Raw genomic sequence first — 21,717 nt, 5'->3', positions numbered from 1 at the left:
TAAAATTTATTATCTGAGGGTGAGAGAACACACGTGTGTGTGTGCATGAGCTAGGGGAGGGGCAGAGGCAGAGAGAGAGAAAATTCCAAACAGACTCTGCTCTGAGTGCAAAGCCCAGTGCAGGACTGGATCTCACCATCCTGAGATCACAACCTGAACCAAAAATCAAGAGTCAGATGCTCAACCAACTGAGCCACCCAGGTACCTCAAAGTTTGAGTTCCTTAAAGTTCATGCACCTTGCATGTGGCAGAGAATGGCCAACTTTTCCAACTTTTTTTTTTTTTAAGATTATTTATTTATTTGACACAGAAGGAGAGCAAGCACAAGCAGGGGCAACAGCAGAGGGAGAGGGAAAGGGAGAGGGAGAGGGAGAGGAGTCCCTGCTAAGCAAGGATCCCAATGTGGGGCTCCATCCCAGGACCCTGGGATCATGACCTGAACCAAAGTCAGATGCTTAACCAACTGAGCCATCCAGACACCTCCAACTTTTCCAACTTTTAACTTTATTTTATTTATGTATTTTTAAAAAGGATTTATTTATTTATTTGTGTGAGCGAGAGCATGAGCGTGTGCACAGTCATCAGCGGGGAGGGGGAGAGAGAGTGAGAGGGGAAGGCAAACTCCCTGCTGAGCAGGGAGCCCAAGACATGGGGCTCAATCCCATGACCCTGGGATCATGACCTGAGCCAAAGGCAGAAGCTTAACCAACTGAGCCACCCAGGCACTCCCTGACTTTTAACTTTAGAGTTGACATGAGTATTCTTTATTTTGGGGGACAAACTGTGGTATACTCATTAAAAGCCCAAGCTTTGGAATCAGGTAGATGTGGGTTCTATTCTAGGGTCTGCCACTCACCACCTGGGTGAATGAGGCATTTAACTTCTCCCAGCATCAATTCCATTATGTATGAAGTTGGAGTTGTTACAGTGCCTACTTGCAGTTTGTTGGGGGAACACACAGAGCATTTAGTGTTAGCTCCTGAAGGAGAGTGAGTGTCCATTTCATATTTGCTCTTGTTATTTTGGGGTAAGGATGGGCCTGGGGATGCTTTCAATTCTCTCTTCTTCCCTGCTTGAGTTTATAAAGACATCTTGCTAGTTTCTGCCCATTGAGAGAATCATGCTCCACGTGGGGTGCCTGACAGATGCCCTAATATCTCCATCCAATTTTTTATTCTGAATGGAGACCATGCTATGTTGGCTAAACCGGTTCTTTCCATAAAACATGCTTGAGGCTTCTGGTAGAATCTAGTTCCAGTGGGGTCTGGAATTTGGTGCTGGGAAAATGTGCTGTGCTGTGCCTGGATGTCATGCACTCCCACCCCCCCACCCTCCCAGAGCTTGAGTGTCCCCTGGAGGGGACAGTGTGTGTGTCATCATGACACTGCTGTCCTAGAACCAATGTATCTGGGCATCTCTCAGGCAAGGGCCAGAAAGCTTTATTGTGCCAGCATTGATTCAGTGTGCTTCTTGTTTTGGATTCCTTTGTCCACTGTGACCTTTAAATTGAGGCTGCTGGGCCACAGAAATATTTGGCATCCCATTCATTCACTCATTCATTCACTCCACAAATATACTGTTCTAGGCCTCCTCATGGCATAACTGAACAAGACGGACAAGGTCCTTGGCCTCAAGAAGCTAACATTCCCTTGGGGGAGACAGAGGATAAATATGTTTATAAAGAAGAGATTTTCAGATGATGGTGAGGGCTGTGAAGAAATTAGAACCTGGGATGGGGAATGACCAAATAGATCCCTGAGGCAGGGATTAGCCTGTGGGTGTCCAGTGAGCACAAAGCCCAGTAGGGTAGTTGGAGCTTCTGGATGCCTGGGGGGCATAGTCTGAGTTTTGAGGTAGGATGGGTCTTCTGGTTTGGCTTTTGAGTGGGGATGTGGTATACGTGGTTCTCATCGACTGTGTGTGCTGGATGGAAAGGCGACAAGAGTTGGACTCAAGGAGATCAGTTAGGTCACCACAGTCATCCAGGTAGGAGGTGGAAGTGTGTCAATGGAGGTAACTCACAGAGCAAGGCACTAGCTTAGAGGGAGTACTGTGTGAGAAATCACACGAGTAGCTACATTTTCATTAATAATGTGATTTTATTTATTTATTTATTTATTTATTTATTTATTTATTTATTAAAAAAAATTTTTTTTAATTTATTTATGATAGTCACACAGAGAGAGAGAGAGAGAGAGAGAGAGAGAGGCAGAGACATAGGCAGAGGGAGAAGCAGGCTCCATGCACCGGGAGCCCGACGTGGGATTCGATCCCGGGTCTCCAGGATCGCGCCCTGGGCCAAGGGCAGACGCCAAACCGCTGTGCCACCCAGGGATCCCAATAATGTGATTTTAAATAAATGATTCTTGAGTTACATATTAACCATTCCAAAGCAAATGCTCTAATTCAGCTGGAGACCACTGCTCTGTGTGTGTGTGTGTGTGTGTGTGAGAGAGAGAGAGAGAGAGAGAGAGAGAGAGAAAGAGAGAGAGAAAGAGAAAGAGAAAGAGAAAGGATATGTGGTATGTATGGGTGGCTAAGGGTGCCCCAAAGTTAGCTAGACTCTGAAATTTTAGTAGAGCTGTATTTTTAATATTTAAGTGTTCATGATGGACACCACTTGTGTATTTTAAAATGGGCTTATAAAGTTAGTTCATAAATTTCAGAATGCTCAATCTTAAAAGCCAATATATTTTTGGAACAGAATGCTGATGAGCGTTTTATTTTTTGCACCATATTACATCTTGCAGTTGCATGTATTTTTAGTGTTGTTGGCCACAATTAAGGTAGGGCCCTCAGCTGAGCTAATTTTGATTCCCTGGGTTTAGACTCAAGTATCCATTCTTGGTTATTTCAAGAATATCTGTGATTTGTGATCTGTGTTCTCTGTGATCTGGTGGCATCTTCTGAAGTCTTAGGATCATCTTCCTAAGGGAATAAATGGATGGCTTGGTGCTTAAGCGTGATCTTAATTATTATAATAGTGATGAGAGAAAAAAAAGAAAAGTGACGAGAGAGTACTCAACACATATACTTTCTTTAGGATGGAAGTACAGATTGGATTCTCTTTTGATATGAAGTGTTCTCTTGGTAGCTTTATTAAGGAATTTTTTTTGAGTCATGTGGATTATTATAGATGCCGGGAAAACTGCATTTTATCATTTGTACTTAAATGTTGAAGTTACATGGAAAGCAATTTTTAGGTCACATCTAACACATTTTAAGAAAATATTCTTTCTGCTACAGCAGAACCAACTAAGCCTAACCTTCCCTCTGTGTGTCATATACCATTACCTCTATTAATACTCTTTGGGCTCCTATAATTATAAAGCAGATGTGTATATCAGGAAGAGACGTTGATTTCAGAGTAAATTTTTCTAGAAAATAGAAGCTGGGAAAAAGAGGAAAACCCAAACTTGGCTTCGTGCTTGAAGAGACAGCACTGCTGTGTGTGGGTGGGTGGCTGCATGCACCCGCTGCTCAGAAGTGCCTTTTCTCTCCATGGGTATAACTGGCTGTGTATCAGAGATGTGGCCAAGAAGAGTAGGCAAGCAATGTGTGGGCAGGCTGCATGTTCTTTTATTAGCATCCTCATTGTACTGCATCTCATCGAGCCCGGAGCATGAACCAGCCTGGGCCTCTAAAGTCTGTACTGTTTCCTATTTAATTACCCCCCTGAGCTGCCAAAGGAAGGAGGAAGAGTTGTTCTTGTGTGTGCATTGAGCTGTTTCTAGGGGTGACTGTGGACTGACCTGAATGGATATTCTTGGGCATCTGGGCCGTCCTAGGCTCAGCTTTGGAGCTGCCCTCTCAGCATTGTACATAGCCAGTCATGGATACAAGTTCCCTTCCCTTGAGTGATACATTTCCCTTTCTTTTATGAGTTTGCTCCTGTGGGTCTCTGCAGCACTTTTTTGGGATTGCCTTTTTTGGGTTTGTCCAAGATCAACCAGCCAAGAAGTAGCAGAGTTGGGGTTTGAACCCATGGCTGTTGGGTTGCAGAGCTCAACTTTGAACCAAACCCAATTCTACTGCCCTATACCTGCACCCACATCATCATAATGGGGTAGGAGCGTAAAGCATGTAAGCTATTCCCTTAGCTTTAGTGTCATGAGATAACAATATCCCACCTCAAAGGATTGTTGGGTGAGTTCAGTGAAGTAACTTGTAAAGTATCAAGCACGGTGTCGGATGTGTAGTTAAGTGCTCAATAAATGAACCCTATTATTGATGACAAAGGTAGTGGCATTAACTCTCTCTCCCTCATTGCTACTTGTTGGGGGACAGGAAGTCTGACTTTCTTAACAAGGTGTCTACATGAAAAACAAATAGAATACAAATATGTTGAGCCATACCTGTTTCCCTTATGTTTCTCTTACAGAAATAATTCATGGAAATGGCATATTGCAGTTGACTTATTAAAAATAGGTGTAGGAATAGTCTTTAATCACTCCCTGAAATCTGTACATTGTCTTGAAATTCATAGCCCACCACGATGAGCTTCAAAATTGTGTCCCTACTCAGAGTGACCAAAAGGCACCAGCATCAAATGGCCTGGCCAAAATGCCATCTCAAACCAAATGCTAGGGACAGTCATCCTCTGAGTTTTAAATGCCTAGATCCAAAATCGTAAGTGTTTTCTTCTATTTAGCATCCTGGTTCTCAATTCTCTCTGTATGTTAGAATCACCTGAGAGCTTAATAAAAATGGTGCTGCCCAAGCTGCCCTCCTATTCTGTCTCTGGTTTAATTGGTCTAGTTGGGCCCTGGACATTAGGGTTTTGTTTTATTTTTTTTAAAAGACAGTATATTTTTAAGAGCAGTTTTAGGCTCGCAACAATATTAGCAAGAGGTGCAGAGATTTCCCATTTATCCCCAAATGTGCACAGCCTCCCCCATCATCAACATCCCCCATCAAGAGAGGTATTCTTGTTACAGTTGATGAACCTGCACTGACACATCATCATCACCCCCAAGTCCATGGTTTACCTTAGAGTTCACTCTTAGTGGTGTGCATTTCATGGGTTTGGACAAATGTATAATGGTACGGATCCACCATCATAGTATCACATGGAGTATTTTTGCTGCCTTATGTCAGTATTTTATAAAAGCTTTCCAGGTGATTCTAATGTGCAGCCCAGTTGAAGACCAGGGAAGTTCCAGAAAGCAGTGAGGACCTTCTCCCCCCTCCATTCCTGCAGCCTTAGGTACAAGCTGGGTTCAGGACCAACATTCTTATTACAGCTTTTTTTAGATGTGATTTTTATTTATTCTAAAAAAAAAAAAAAAAAAAGATTTATTTAGCACCTTTATTCTGAAGAGCTCTTAATTGCTGTACTTAGAACACCTAAACAGTGAACATTTGTCAAGCATCAAAATAGCTATCAAAATAGAAAGAGGGAGTTGGATCTCCAGTGATGAGGAGAGCTATCTCACAGACTCCCGTGAGTGTAGGTGAATGGGTGGGGGGCACACATCCCCTTGATTCTGGGCCCCATTAATGAGTGAGCTAGAAACATTTATTTTTTTATGAATAAGCAATCATCTTAAAGTGTACCCAAGCAGCACACTTTAAACAGTAAATGCTGCTGGATCCTGTCCTCCATGTGTCATCAAGTTTTGGGGCCACCTCCCACCCCAACATCATGTACCCCCTGTAATCGTTCTTTTAGAAGGGGATAGTTCTATATTCCGGCACAGAGAGCTATGGCCTCTGCTGTCATCCCTGACCTAGGTCATTGTGTAACTTAGAGATATGTGGGTGCCTCCTGATTACTAAAGGACCAGGGACCCCATCTGTGGATCATCCCTCCCTCCGTGGGGGGTTTGGGTCTCCTTCTCTAGAGCCTAACTCCCAGAGTGAAGTCAGGAATAAAGGAAGTAGCAAAGGCAACCCAAGGTCATGCCAAGCAACCCATTTCATCTCAGATTAAAAGGAAAAAGTGTGTTCTGCCTAGATTTTAGATAGACAATAGGCTAGTAGAGCTGTAGAACTTGACTAAAAATTTTTTGCCAAAAGTGATATGAAAAATTTGTTTCTGGATTTCAATCCCTCTTGCCCATTTCTGTGAGTAATCAGCATTTGTTTTAATGCAGATAATAGCACAGAACACATTCAGCTCCCCGAGTTTTACTATTTCAAGCAACTGTTTTAGGCTTGCGAGGGATGTGCTATTTATTTACACTATTGCATGGGCTGTGTTGATAGAGATGACAATGATAATAGTAATGGTTGACATTTATTGAACCCTCATAATGTGCCAGGCACTCTGCCAAGGGCGATAACCGGCTCATCTCGTTTAACCCTTGGAAGAACTCTTTGAAGTAGGTTGAGAATTATCCCCATTTTACAGATGAGAAGACTGAGGCTCAGTGAGTGGCAGAGTCAGATCTTGAACAGAGCAACATGATTCCAGTGTCAACTCACTTGGCTGCCCTGCAGTGTTGTATGTAGGGAGCTGTAACTAGAACAGTGAGCCAGCACTGCTGTGCCGGCCCGTGTCACTGGGCCAGGAAGAGAGGTCTAAGTTGCTAGAGGAAATGGACCTCATTTAGGCCAGAAAAGTAGTTTGGGGCATCAGAACCTCTGCCAGCAGTTCTCTGGCCCTACCCTTCACCAATCCTGGTGTTCATGCCCAGGGTGCCAAAACACCGAGGGCAGGTGCCCTGGGTGAGAAGTGTCCTCTCCACCCATAAGGCACTGCTCCCAGGGATGAGGCAGAGTGTGTGAGTTATATATACATGTATGGGTAAGTGCCTCCGTTTTGTGGAGAGTGCCTCTCCCTTAGCCCACTCTCGGGAGGCCATGCATGCTGCATTGTCTTTATGTTTCTATCCCAGGTGCACTCTCAGGTGTATCTCAGTCTCTGTGCTTCCAGCTCTCTGTTGAGACCAGCAGAAAGCACTTATTAATTGGCAACCTCATCATCTATAAGATGGGGATAATAAATTGTATTTGCCTCCTAGAATTATAGAGAATAAAGAGTTAAGACCTATCTAGCTCTAGCCCCGAGCTGTGTGTGTGCGTGCATGCATGCGTGTGTGTGCGTGTGTAGTCCCAGGAAGTGTACCAGTTTCCTGTTGCTGCTGTAACAAGTACAAATAAGTGGCTTAAAACAGCACAAATGTATCACCTTGGAGTTCTGGAGGTCAGGAGTCTTAGATGGATTTTGCTGGGCTGAAATCAGTGTAGACAAGGCTGCACTCAGTGGAGCCTCTATGAGAGAATTGGTTTCTTGCCTTTCCCAGCTTCTAGAAGCCACTCAGATTCTTTGGCTTGAGACCCCTTCTTCCACCTTCAAAGCTAGCAGTGTAGTGTCTTCAACTCTCTCTCTCTGACTTTGACCTTACTTCTGCTGTCATATCCCCTCTCCTCCTCTACATCTGTCTCCAAAGGACCCTTGTGATAACATGGGATCTGCCCAGATTATCCAAGATAATCTCTCCATCTCAGAATTGTTCACTGAGTCCCAGCCACAGAGTCCCTTTTGAGTCCCTTGCCTCAACATCACATAACAGATTCACAGATTCCAGAGATCAGGATGTGGACAGGTTGGGAGTGGGGGACATTATTTGGCCCCCACAATGAGCATTAACTGTTTTGATAAAACGAAACAGAAGCAAATTGGCTAGCTTGGGGATGGAAGAACCAGTAATGCAATTGATATAGTTACTAATGTTTGTTAGGCACTTGCTGGGCTAGCTCACTCTTGCCTGAGGGCCTTTGCATCCCATTCCCCTTTTCTGGAGCTTGTTTCTTTCCAGAGCTTTGGATGGCCAGCACCTTCTTACCCTTTAGGTCCCAGCTCAAATGACAACACTCAGAGAGGCCTTTCCTGGTCCCCCTGGCTTATACCAGGCCTTGGATCCATTTCCTCTCACACATCATAGCACCCTGTTTTCTCCTTTGCTATCATCAGCAACCCTTTGGTTTCTGTGTCTCCCTGATGCATTTTGTCTGCCCTCCGTGGACGTCAGCTCTGGATAGGCAGGGGCTCCGACTGTCTTGTTCATGTGCATATCTATTCAGTGAGTAAGTGAAAGAAGGCACAATAGGCACAATGGTGTGCATTTAATGCTCATGCTCCCCTTTGTGGGAGGTCCCTGCATCATCCCACCTCATAGATATGGCAGCCAAAGGCCCAGAGGGGCTGAGACCTTGCCTCTGGTCAGTAATGCCTGAGTGTACGCCCAGGTCTGCCAGAGTTCTCGCTTCTGTCTCTCTCTCTGCTTTGTGGCCTCGATGTCATCAGAAGCTTCTTGAGCCAGCTCTGTTGATAGCCACAGAACTCTGGCAGGTCGATCATCTTTGCTGTGGGTCCTGAAAGCAGCTTTTCAGAACCACCCACTAGCCACCTTGACGCTGGCTTTCTTCTTATCCAGGTCTATCGTGTCAAGTCTGGACTCCCCTGCCAAGACTAGCTCCATGGAAAAGAAACTTCTCATCAAAAGCAAAGAGCTGCAAGACTCCCAGGACAAGTGTCACAAGGTATTTATTTCCGCAGCCGGCCTCCCTCCTTGCTCCAGGATCCTCCCGTCAATCTATGCCAAGGGATCTGCCTGGGGCCGCTGCTGGCGCTGAGCCACCTGATCCATACCGAGCGGGCGAGGCGCTCCCTCCCTCGCTGAAGTCTCGCCTCCAGCAGCTCAGAGGGAGATGAATTCGGGCCTTGACGTTGCCGTAAATCCTTTAAATCTTAACCAGAGGAGGCCCTGGATTTAAAACGGCCCGTTCCTCGGCATGACCCAGCCAGATGTCTGCTTCTTCCGGCAGGTGGCGTGGGTCCTCACCTGTGGCCGAGATGCATCCCATCTGCTTTGAGTGATGCGAAGTCTCTCTTCTTAGTCCTTTAAAACTCCTGCTTATGTAACTGCAGCCACTGTGTTGACTATGCTCAACGTCTCTTAACACTCACTGTTCCTGCCCAGGCACAGCTCTCTGGAAGCTCATAAAACCCACTACTTGCCTGGGACTCCTCTAAGAGTGCAGACGAATACGTATCTCCTTGCCCTGTCCTGGATTGGTCCTCTAGATCTTTGCAAGGAGATGGGGGGGATCAAGATGGATTTGGGATAAAATTAAAGTGACGTGTGCCAAAAACCAAACTAAACCCAAAAAAGCATACAGGTGAAAAATGATGATTGTGGCTTCCTTGCTCCCTGGGCTAGAGAAGTGACCAAGTGTGAACCAAGTCTTGGATGAGAGGAGTGACTTAGCATTGGTGACTGTCTTTACGAAGAACTGTGCACTCCCAGGCGAAGAAGCAATGGTACTTCCTTCCCAACCTTTGGTGAATTAGTGCCAGCCCAGACCACCAGGTGGTTTCGGAGGCTGCTTGAGATTTGATTGCTCCTAACGAACCTCCACGGGCCCTTTTAACCTGTCGATGTGTCTGTTTCAGATGGAGCAGGAAATGACCCGGTTACATCGGAGAGTGTCAGAGGTGGAGGCTGTGCTTAGTCAGAAGGAGGTGGAGCTGAAGGCCTCTGAGACTCAGAGATCCCTCCTGGAGCAGGACCTTGCTACCTACATCACAGAATGCAGTGTGAGCCTTCCCCAAAGTCCCCTTCCCTTGGAGGCGGCACTTCCTGTTGTGTGTGTCTCATCCTGTTTCATGATGGCTTCATGAGGCACATCACAGCCAATGGCAGAGAGGAAAGAGAGAGAGAGAGGGAGTGTTCAGAGGCAAGATATGTGATTGGCAGGGTAGCCTGAGCCAGGCGGGAGGTCTCAGAACAGTGAGACTGGGCTCCAGGAGTCCAGGTAGGCTAAGGAGCCTGGACACAGGCACAGACGTCGCTGCAACGAGTGGCCCAGGGTCTGAACGCCTCCCATCCCCACCTCTCTGGTCTATATCTTGTTCACTACCAGTAGTCTCGGCAGCCCAACTCCTGAATAAGCCCAGGAACATGTATTTTAAATCTTCCTGAGGTCTGTTTTCCATTATTTAGAACCAGTGTAGCAACAAGAAGACTCAGCCTGTTAAAAAAAAAAACAAAAAAAAAAACAAAAAAAAAAAACAGACCCTCTGTCATTATTTACCATGTGATGTCCTTTTCTTTTCTTTTCTTTTTAAAAATTTTTCCTTTCCTTCACGAGAGTAGACTGTCTTCTCCATTGTCTCGTTAAATTTTTCATTAAGGTGTTTTTTAATGTGGCCGATTAAACAGTCTTCAGAAGTTGAATCACACATTTTTCAAGTTTTTTTTCACAAGGGAAAGGAAATCTATAGAACGTGGCTGATGAAGAATAACTGCTATGTTTCCATTCCAGATTTGGCTGCCTTTCAGTGGTGGGTGAAGTTATTCAGATATGTATTTCAGATCTGTATCTCAGTGCCACTGAAGCATTGAGGGAGCCTTATGGATGAAAGGTGGCCAGAAAACGTAAGCCAGGAGGTGGAATTAGACTTCTTGGAGTCTTAAATGGCAATTAGGCAAGAAGGAAGTCATTGCTACTTTGCAAGAGGGATCTAGACTGGAGAGTCCTCTAATTACCGATAATTTGAGGATACCGATATTCCATACCGATATTCCAGAAAAGACCTTGTAGCCATCCCATTAATGAAAGGCTAAGGGATCTCATTGGTTTTCAGTCCTGAATGTACAAGTAAGTATCTGCTAGGACAGGTAGATGGTGGTAGGAGGCAGGGTGTGATATCAGTTTGCAGTTTCAGGCCGGACCCACAAGGACACAAGGTTGAGATGTTTCTCGAACCAGGGGTTTTTACAGGATGAGAAAACTGGAGCCAGCAACCAACTGGAAGTTGTCAACTTTGCTCCGTCACCTGAAACCGTCTTGGTGTCTGCGAAGCAGCTTGCAGCTCCCTTAATGAATCTTTTCAAACACAGCAGGAACCACAGGGCATCCCTATTAAAATTTTTGCTTTCCTCAGAGCTTAAAGCGAAGTTTGGAGCAAGCACGGATGGAGGTGTCCCAGGAGGATGACAAAGCACTGCAGCTTCTCCATGATATCAGAGAGCAGAGCCGGAAGCTCCAGGAAATCAAAGAGCAGGTATGACCGCTGCTTGGAAGCAGGGCTGCACTTCGAACCTCTGATTTCAGAGGTGTGTTTCAGGACAGGCAGAGAGAGAGAAAGGAGGTGGGGGAGGAGAGAGAAAGAGAGGGAGAGAGAGAGGGAGGTATGTAGGTCATTTGGAAACTGTAGATTCTCCACGATTTATATAAACGATGGAGTGCTTGTTCTTGCTCCTTTTGAAGTGTGTACCACATCATGGCTACTCTTTTCAATTAAAGCTGTAGGTTTAGAACAAAGGTGGCCAACCAGTGGCCTGTGGGGTGAATCTGACTCACCACCTGTTTTCCATGGCTTCGAGCTAAGAATGGCTTTCGCGTTTTTAACTGGTTGGGGGAAAAAAGTGAAGAATATTTCATGACATGTGCAAATCATATGTAATTCAAATTTCAGCATCCATAAATAAAGTTTTATTGGAACACAGCCATGCCCATTCATTTCTGTAGTGTCCGTGGCTGCTTATGGTGCTACAGTGGCAGGGGTGGGTAGTTGTGACAAAGACCATATGGCCTACAAAGCAGAAATTACTTGCTATCTAGCTTTTTACAGAGAAAGTTTGCCAATCTCTGCTTTTGACCATCAAAAGAAATTTAATATTTTGATAGCTTTTTGATGCACTCTTAAGTTTTTGAGAGAAGCAGGATATTTCAAAGTTTAACTGCTATAAAGATAGAGAAGAAGAGTGTGAGCAGCAAAGGCTACGTCAGAATTAACCCAGGGATTCTAAGTGCAGAAAGCCATCCCTTGAATGTTCAGAGAAGAGAATCAATATGTTTAAAAAGCCTACTCTCTCCCTCTTTTTTTTCTCCTTTCTAAAAGGAGTTTCTTTCTAGATGGTTCATTTTTATTTTGCTTCATTGTTTCCTTTTTAGCATGGATTTTTCTGTCTTTTGAAGAAACTGTAAATAGAAACTTTAATGAAGAGATGGCTGTGAGCAATTGGGAGAGCTGAATTATCAGCTGCCAGGCAACTCTCATTCATTTCAGAAAATCTAATGGAAGCAGTGTTGGGAATGAACATTTTTGTCTCTGGGTAGCACAAACTTAGCCATCTGGGTGGTGCTAAGGCAAGAGACTCCTGCAAATCATTTGATCCATTAAGTATTCTTTAAAGAAAGAATGGATGGGGGTTTTTTGTTGGCTCAATCTGATTATCACCTTAATATTTTAAAGTGATTAGTTAATATCCTCTTGCTTGATAAAGATGTTATAAATAAACTTGCAAAGGTAATGTTGCAATCTGTTCTGAACACTGATACTAATCTTAGAGATTTTGAAGGTTACACACAGAGTTTGAAAAATCTGCTCTGACAGTTGACTCATTGCGCCTTTTATCAACATAGGTTTTCTTCCTGAAAGTTTCAAGAGATAGGATTTTTTTTTCTCCCATTAGTTCAATGTGTTTTGGAGATTTGCTTTTGGTGACATCCTGGGGAAATGAAAGCCGCATTTGGCCACCAGAGGGAGCAGCTGGTGGCCATGACTTCCATAGAAACTGAATTATCAGGACATTTTGAAAAGGTACATGCTGGTGGTTGAGTTCAAAGAAATGTCTCTGATGATTCATACCACAGTTGGCATACATGTGGAGTTTTAGATTTAATGACTGCTAAAAGTTCCACTGGGGGGCAGAAAACTTCTCAGTTTCAGATTTTCTTTCTCATCAGAAGATAGATTTGTTAAATTGGCTTTTAGTGAGTTTTGGGAGACCAGGATGTCTGCAATCCAGGAAAACAGCGTTTCTTGATTTTCAGCAGACAACTCGTGTTTGGTTTACAGCTTGTTGATTCCTTCCAAATTTGTTATTTATTCCCCACTTTTTCACTCAAAAGCTAATTTCTGTACAGCTATTCATCTTTTTATTTTCTCAACATTTTGCTTCTGCTTAGCCACCCCCTATAGAGTGTTTGCATTTAATTTACAATAAAAACACCTAAGAGTCTCACATGAAAACTTGATTCCTGCACCCTTACAAGAGATTGCTAATGCCTATCATCCCTTCCTCAGGAAAGGGAATGAAAGTTTGAGAAACACAGAAGGCATTGTTGTTTTGGGATTTCTATTTTTGTTGTTGTTGTTGTTTTTAAAGATTTTACTTATTTATTCATGAGAGACACAGAGAGAGAGGCAGAGACATAGGCAGAGGGAGAAGCAGGCTTCCTGTGGGAAGCCCGATGTGGGCCTCGATTCCAGGATCCGGGGATCGTGCCCTGAGCCAAAGGCAGATACTCAACCACTGAGCCACCCAGGTGTCCCTGGGATTTCTATTTGAATAGGAGTATGTCTGCTATTTTCTTCCCACAAAACTCCAAGGCTCTGTTCAGAAGGCTTACTTTAGGGGAGATGTTGAAAGTTGTTCACGATTCCCCATCTTGATCCCACTCAACACTGACTGACAGTCCATCCCATGCTGAGATATAGCCACTGTTTCTCATCTCTCCCTGGAAACAGACCTGATTATCTTCTCAGATTTTTCCTGAAGCAGGGATTTGGTTAGCTGTTGGACTTATAGGATTTCCTTGAAGGATGCAGTATAACAGATGAATGTGAATTCCTTTTGATGATGCAGCTCAACAGATGAATGTGAATTCCTTTTGATGCTTGTAGCAAGCTGGGTACCCCAAGAACTCAGATTGCTGATTGAGATGTTACCTGATTCCTTGCCTTCTTCCCCCTGGGCACCAACAGCTCAGGAAAAAGAAATGTTGAGGAGAAGGATCAACGCTCTGTCCTTGCTCTTGACAAAACACAAAAATTACTTACCCTTCTTGCTGACAGAAGTTCCAGACAGAAAAAGGAGCTTGAGGATAAAAGCTGCCCAAGATTTTCTCTCAGCTCTCTGCTTCCTCTAGAGCTTGGTATTTGTGCCTGTGAGCAGGGCCAGCAGTACTTTTAGGGAACCATAAAATGTTTACACATTTGTTTGTTTTAATCAGAAGAAAAATACTGAGCTTTTAGGTCAAAGAAACTGTTTTTATAGATAATTCTAATGCTTTTGTCTTTATATGAATGCTGTTGTAAAATATAATTTATTTATTTTATTTTTTATTTTTATTTATTTTTATTTTTATTTATTTTTATTTTTATTTTTTTAAAGATTTTATTTATTTATTCATGAGACACACACACACACACACACACACACACACACACAGAGAGGCAGAGATGCAGGCAGAGGGAGAAGCAGGGTCCATGCAAGGAGCCTGACGTGGGACTCGATTCTGGGGCTCCAGGATCAAGCCCTGGGCCCAAGGCAGCACTAAACCTCCGAGCTACCCGGGCTGCCCTATTTTTATTTTTTAAAGGTTTTATTTATTCATGAGAGATACAGAGAGAGAGAGGCAGAGACATAGGCAGAGAGGAGAGCAGACTCCCTGTGGGGAGCCCGATGTGGGACTTGATCCCAGGACCCCAGGATCACGACCTGAGCCAAAGGCAGGTGCCCAACCGCTGAGCCACCCAGGCGTCCCTAAAATATAATTTTTTAAAAAAGATTATATTTATTTATTTGAGAGAGAGAAAGAGAGAGAGAAGCAGACTCTCCCCTGAGTAGGGAACCTGATGAGGGGCTTGATCCCAGGGCTCTGGAATCATGACCTCAGCAAAGGCAGACGCTTAACCAACTGAGCCACTCAGGTGCCCTGTAAAATATAATTTTTACTATACATGTAAATATATATAAAATATATATGTATTTTTAAATAGCAGAAGGGGTCCAGGGAGGCATAGTGCCCAGAGCCATGAAAGTCATAAAACAACTGTGGCCAATGGAGCTAGAAAATAAGGGATGCAAGAAAAGGATATATCACTTCACATAATTCAGCTCAAGTTCCTCTCTGTCCGTTCAGATAATTGTGCGTAGGTTGTGAAGACCTTTGGTTATATAACCCAGCATCACCCACTTTGTGTGCACCACCCAGACAGCCTGGTACCCCATGACTTCTGGGATTGATCTTCACTAATAGTATGCTTACTGGTGGGAGGAAGTAAAATGAGACCGTGCTTCACTCTGGGCTCATTATTTTCCTTTCCCAATTATCCAGAGAGGTGTGCTTGTATGAAAACTATCCAGTTTTCTGGGGGGGCCGCTGGTGGCGGAGTGGGGCGGGGGGAGGGTACAAAAAAAAAAAAAGAAAACTATCCAGTTTTCTTAAGAACATCACCTCCGCTTTAGTGTGCATCTGGGGGGATTGCCTGCCACAATGGGATGAAAGGTTTGCTTTATACCCTGTTGCTTAAAAAAAATCAATTATTGTTTTTACTGGTTAAAAACATGTCCTTGCTCAATGATACATCTTCAGTGATTTCTTGAGAGAATTGATCTTAGGGATGTTCACTGTGTATTGTGAATATCAAAGATGATCTTGATTCCATTCTTTATTCTTTTCATTTTATATCCTCCCCTGGCCCCCCTCTCACCCACCTCCAGTCACCTCGGATTGGATACATGCTCGTTCATAATCCCTATATGCATAAGCTTTGATTTTTCAAACAGAATATTTTCATACTTTGGCCCAAAGTTTTCAAAATCATTGCCCATTTCTCCTGGTAAATCCAATTTTGAAAAACCAATTCAAATGTTCTGTTTTGATTTTAGAAATTCATTTTGGAAAAGGTCAGGCTGTTTGGATCACTTTAAAGGTTTGCTCAGAGGAACAAGATAATTCTTTCTCCGGAGTTTTGCTCCCAAGTTATTTTGACCAGAGCTAGTGTTTCTGACTCTTCCAAATTTCAGGGTGACTTGCATTTCAAGAGCAATGTTAAGTTCATCATTCAGTTTTGGCTCAGAGAAATTAATGGTGAGAAACCGACATGATGAGTTTCACCTTCCAAGATTCTTTCCACCGAGATTTCCAATTACCCCCTTGTGTCATCTGAAAGGTTAATTTTAAAACTAGTACCATACCTAATTGTGTTAGGAGCACATGACTTCTAAAGGACAAATCTATATAAATGATTACCCTTGGAAGAAAGCTGCACGTAAGCAGTTTATCCTGGTTGTTCAAAGAGCATTACTTTCAGCTCTCTTGTGTTGCAGATACCTTAAGGTTCTGTGCTACTTGTACGGTATTATTTGCTCAAAGGATCTTACTAGATATAGGCACACATGTTCTAACTGGTGTTATTAATGATACATGATCTACATTAAAACAGTTGGAAGATTTTTATTTATTTATTTGAGAGAGAGAGAGCATGTGTGAGGAGAGGGACAGAGGGGGAGGGAAAGAGAGGGAGAGAGTCCCAAGCTGACTCCCTGCTGAGCATAGAGCCCAACATGGGGCTCGACCTCACAACTCTGAGGTGATGACCTGAGCTGAAACCAAGAATCAGACACTCAACCCACTGAGCCATCCAGGTGCTCCTACATTGAAATACCTCGAAGATTTAATATTCTTTTCTTCCTCTTCGCCCACCCTACAGCACATTTTTATCCATCTTTTCTCTAGGACTGTTACTTGCTGATCTGTCTTCAGCATGCATCTTTCCTCTGTGGTCCATGGTCTTCTGTCTTCACTGCCTGTGTTTTCTTTAAGAGTTCTAAAGTTCGCCTTTCTTCCCTTGCATGCTCTTTAGGAGTACCAGGCTCAAGTGGAAGAAATGAGGTTGATGATGAATCAGTTGGAAGAGGACCTTGTTTCAGCAAGGAGACGGAGTGATCTCTATGAATCGGAGTTGAGAGAGTCTCGGCTCGCTGCTGAAGAATTCAAGCGGAAAGCAACAGAATGTCAGCATAAACTAATGAAGGTAGCCAGCCACCTGCCACCTGCCAGAAGGCTGTTTCTGGGATAGACTCCTGGGTGATCTTAGCAAGAGTAAAGGGAATACTAGCTTAATGAGTATATGTTTGGGGTATAATGGAATACTCTGCAAGGTCCTGGTCTTTCTCTCTCTCTCTTTTTTTTTTAATAGAAGATAACTTATTTATCATCATCATTTGGCCATAGAGACCAAGAAATTATAGTAGGCAGTGTTGTCTCTGCAAGACTTTTAGGTTCTTGATATTTTCCAGTATGTTTTATCTCTTAAATTACAGGCTAAGGATCAAGGGAAGCCTGAAGTGGGAGAATATTCCAAACTGGAGAAGGTATTTTCCATTTTTGGTATTGTTATTTTATTGCATTTTTGGTAGATAATCTTGTTTATTTGAGAGAGAGAGTGCACGTGTGTGGGAGCTGGGGGAGGAGCAGAGGGAGAGGGACAAGCAGACCTGAGCTGAGTGCCGAGCCCGATGCAGGACTCAGTCTCACAACCGTGAGATCATGATCTGAGCCAAAATCAAGAGTCGGACACTCAACAGACTGAACTACCCAGGTGCCCTGATAATCTTTTAAATGCTACCCTTCACGAATAACATGCAAGCCAGCCGTTGGTTAAGAATAGTCTTACAATGGATAGAGAACTCTCTTCCAGGTTTATTTTGATGGTTAATGTCTGGGCAACCACATTTAGCTTTAGCTGTGGTTCTGAAAGGGGTAAAAGACTCTGATTTTTTTTTTTTAATTATGTCTGAACACAGTAACATGTAAACTGAGACACTTAGGAAAACGTAGGTGAAAATTCCTGTAGTCTTAAGGCACTGGGCGACTTTGCTTCTCTTGGCATTTGTGTTTTGCTGGTTCTAGGGGATTAGCATGCAGCTTTTCATTAGGCTTTCATTAGACTTCTCTGATAGGCCTCTGTTCTTCCTCTCCATTAGGAGGGGCTGGAAAACAGAACAAAAAGACCCCATAGAAACCTTCAGAAAATAGCACTGCACTAAATGTAGTAATACATTAATGCCAATTTACCTTTTGCTTTATTTCCTGGGACTTTAATTATAGATCAATGCTGAGCAACAGCTCAAAATCCAGGAGCTCCAGGAGAAGCTGGAAAAGGTAAGCCTGAGGTGATTTTGTGGGAACTTATCCCTCATTTCCAGATACTTTTCTTTGCCTTATCCTGGAGCCTGAGAAATGAAAGAGACAGACTTAGTTAGCCAGCACTAAGGAGAATGAAGGGGGGAGTGAGCTATTACCTGAAAATATCAGAGCTCTGAATATAGTTTTTCCTTTGGAGACATGTCAGCTGTGTTTATTTTTAAAAACCCAAGCTGTGTGAGACTCTCAAGTAAAAGTTCTAATTATACTACAACAGGACCCAAAGGCCAAGAGGCCAGCTTCTCTCTCTTCAGGGGGCCAGGCTCCCCGTTTTGCACATTTGTATGAGAATCAGGTGTTATGCACGATACAGACTGCTTTCAGTGAGAAACTTTGGGCCCGTGGGAAGTCTGGGGGAGCCGGGGTATCATCTCTTGGTGGGGATAGGGAGGCGTCTCTTTTTTTTTTTTTTTTTAAGATTCGTTTGTTTGTTTGTTTGTTTATTTATGATAGACCTAGAGAGAGAGAGGCAGAGACACAGGAGGAGGGAGAAGCAGGCTCCATGCCGGGAGCCTGACGTGGGACTCGATCCCAGGACTCCAGGATCGGGCCAAAGGCAGGCGCTTAACCACTGAGCCACCCAGGGATCCCTGGGGTCTCTGGTTTATAGCGTCCTATGCAGGGGGTGCTAATGATCCTCCCTTTAGCTGAACGCTGGAAATGCTAATGGAAGGTCCAGAATTGATGTGGTTTTGAGACATGCCTGTCACAACAAGAGTGTCAGTGTGTGTCCTGGCCTGGTTTAGTAGAGCCTCTTCTTACTTACTCTTTTGTTGTTGTTTTTAAGTTGTGGTGAAAAATATATAACGTTGAATTTACCCTTTTAACCTTTTTTTTTTTTTTTTAATTTATTTATTTACTTGAAAGAAAAAGCATTTGTGTGGATAAGTTGGGGGAGGGGCAGAGGGAGAGAATCTTCAAGCTGACTTCGGCTGAGCCTGGAGCCTGATTCTGCTGGGCTTGATCTCATGACCTGAGCTGAAACCAAGAGTTGGATGCTTAACTGGCTGAGCCACCCAGGCACCTCTACCATCTTAACCATTTTAAGTATGGAGTTTGGTAGTGTTAAATATATTCACATCGCAGTGGATCTCTAGAACTTTTTTATCTTGCAAAACCAGAACTCTTTATCTGCTAATTCTCCTTCCTTCCTTCCTACCCCTAGCCGTTGGTAAAACTAACCTTTTTACATTCTGTCTCTGTGATTTGGACTCCTTTCGAGACTTCATATGAGTAGCATTGTATAGTAATTGTTCTTTCATGACTGGCTTACTTTGCTTAGCATAATGTCCTTGAGGTTCTTTCATGTTGTAGCATGGGATAGCGGTTCCTTCTTTTTAAAGGCTACATGATATTCCATTGTGTAGATAGACCACATTTTGTTTATCCATTCATCCATCCCCTTCTCACCTATCCTGGAGATTGCTAATGAAAGCCTCTACTGCCCTGTTTTAGCTACCCATTTGTTTGAGGATTCATGTTTCTATCTAGAACTCTTTTCTCCACCAGGAGTGTGACACAAACCATAAATGTCACAGCTACTGGGGTAATTTTAAATTTTCTAGTAGCCACATTAAACAAGCAAAAAGAAACAGGTGAAGTTGTTTGAATGATACGTTTACTTAATCTGATAGAGCCAAAATGACACAGTTTACTTAATCTGATAGAGCCAAAATTGCAATGTCTATCAATATTAAAACATTTACATGGTTTCAGTTTTTAGATGAATCAAACATAAGCTACATTAGAAATTAATTTTCCGGTCACACCAGCCACACTGGGGATGTTCAAGGGCTGCCCATGTCCTGTGGCTCCTGTGTTGGACAGTGCTAGTCTTGAAGCTTTCTTGAAGTTTTTACTTTTTTTTTTTAAATTTTTTTTAAATTTTTATTTATTTATTTATGATAGAGAGAGAGAGAGAGGGAAGCAGAGACACAGGCAGAGGGAGAAGCAGGCTCCATGCACCGGGAGCCCTACGTGGGATTCGATCCCGGGTCTCCAGGATCGCGCCCTGGGCCAAAGACAGGCGCTAAACCGCTGCGCCACCCAGGGATCCCTTTACTCTTTAAAATTATAATTCAAAGGAAAGAAGTGTGAGCTTTTTGGTTTCTTACACTCAGATCTTTGCTATATGATGCTGTAAGAGCTGCAGTGTAGTTGAGACCCAAATGAAAATTAACTTCAAAAGGTTTAGCTGTGTGTGTGTGTGTGTGTGTGTTTAAAGCACAGATTGTGAATTACCAGTGAACTCTATGGTTGCTGTAGCCTTTGATAGGTTGAAGAAAAGCTTACAGTTTTTATCCTATTTTGAAATAAAAGTAGTACAGATTGCCTGTAGGAAAATTAGCAAATGAGATAATTAAATAAGAAGAAACAGTGCTCTGAGGGTAAATACATTCACACCTGGTGGATAAGTCCTGCTAGACCTTTTGGTTTGCATTTACTAGGTTGCATTGAACCTAAGATACTAATGATCAGCAGATACACCTTTATCTGTGCACCTCAAGAAGGAAAAATTGCCATCCATTTTAACTGTGAGATGCATTCCAAATTCAGTGACATTGAAATATATACAAGTGTGTCTTAGCGTGGAGGAAATACAGAATAAAGTGAATGTTTATGGGTTTTGAAAATGGATCTGCTACAGTATACTTAGTATTGCCTGCCTTTTATGGAGGAGACTGTCACCATTTTTTTCTGTGAATAACTTTGGCCATCTGTGTCCTGCTCCTTCTCCCCTGGTAGGCTGTAAAAGCCAGTACGGAGGCCACTGAGCTGCTGCAGAATATCCGCCAGGCAAAGGAGAGAGCTGAGCGTGAGCTGGAGAAGCTGCAGAACCGGGAGGACTCCTCTGAAGGCATAAAAAAGAAGCTGGTGGAGGCTGAGGTGAGCAGGGGTCCTCAGGCTGTGGTGGACTGAGCCTAGGTCCCAGCGTGGCCACCCATGAGCAGCCGACCAGCTTGAGGCCATGCCAACAAGAAGGCCCCAGAGAACCACTTTGCCTTCTGCAAACCCCTTTGAAACCTGGGAGGCTTGGCAACGTTTTCCCCAAAGGGGAAGAAAAGACTGGTCACAGTGGTGGCCAGTAGAAAGGTGTCCTGAGGAAAGCCTTGCCTTTCTGTTTGTTTTCCTCTGGCCTCACTAACCTGGGAGGCTTTATGTTCTAATAGGTGAATCATAACGCTGTCCCTCAATTTCTCTTTTTCCTCCCTCCGCACCCTTGTTTTTCCTTGCCTCCTCCCTGCAGAGTGAATAACGTTACCTTCAAGGCGTCAGCTATTACCCGTGTGTCGATGGCCCCCTGGGCCTATATTTTGGCCCCCTCCTCTCCCTCGAATTCTTTGTTGTTGTTGTTGTTGCTGAAACATTTGATACAATTATACAGGAAACACATGAGTGTCTTCTCGTTGTGACAAACTTGAACAGTACTGAAGAACGCAGAATAAGAAATAATACTTCCCCTTACTCCCCTCTGCCTCCCCCACCGCCTTGGTGATTGTCCCAGAGAGCAACACATCGTAGTTGATTTAACCATCACACCCTGCCTCCCCCTATTGCTGGGCCCTCTGCCTTCCCCTGCCACAGTGCTGTGGCTGGTGCATCAAATCTAGAACAAACTCGGTATCTTTCCCCATGAGCGGGGCTCCCTTCTTAATCTCCTCATGCCAATCCAGGCCACCGTCATCCATCTGGTCACCCCAGGCTTGAAACCTTGACATCATCTGCTTTTCCTCGTTTCCTGCCATTCAGTGAGCCACTCAGTCC

At 43.7% G+C, this 21,717-nt stretch overlaps 1 protein-coding gene across 10 annotated transcripts in view; it reads left to right on the top strand.

Annotated features, from left to right (window-relative positions):
• CIT (citron rho-interacting serine/threonine kinase) overlaps nt 1–21,717 on the top strand; it is a 168,418-nt gene that overhangs the window by 75,875 nt on the left and 70,826 nt on the right. For all 10 annotated transcript variants that reach the window (XM_072722958.1, XM_072722959.1, XM_072722956.1 and 7 more), the window contains exons 11-17: nt 8,382–8,487; nt 9,401–9,544; nt 10,895–11,014; nt 16,610–16,780; nt 17,070–17,120; nt 17,857–17,910; nt 20,698–20,838. In XM_072722958.1, coding sequence (XP_072579059.1) covers nt 8,382–8,487; nt 9,401–9,544; nt 10,895–11,014; nt 16,610–16,780; nt 17,070–17,120; nt 17,857–17,910; nt 20,698–20,838 — 787 coding nt within the window. The remainder of the gene's footprint in view (nt 1–8,381; nt 8,488–9,400; nt 9,545–10,894; nt 11,015–16,609; nt 16,781–17,069; nt 17,121–17,856; nt 17,911–20,697; nt 20,839–21,717) is intronic.

This window comes from Vulpes vulpes, chromosome 10 (assembly GCF_048418805.1).
Source record: "Vulpes vulpes isolate BD-2025 chromosome 10, VulVul3, whole genome shotgun sequence".
Taxonomy (NCBI): Eukaryota; Metazoa; Chordata; class Mammalia; order Carnivora; family Canidae; genus Vulpes; species Vulpes vulpes.
The sequence above is the reverse complement of the archived record's forward strand: the minus strand, read 5'-3'. Positions and strand labels throughout refer to the sequence as shown.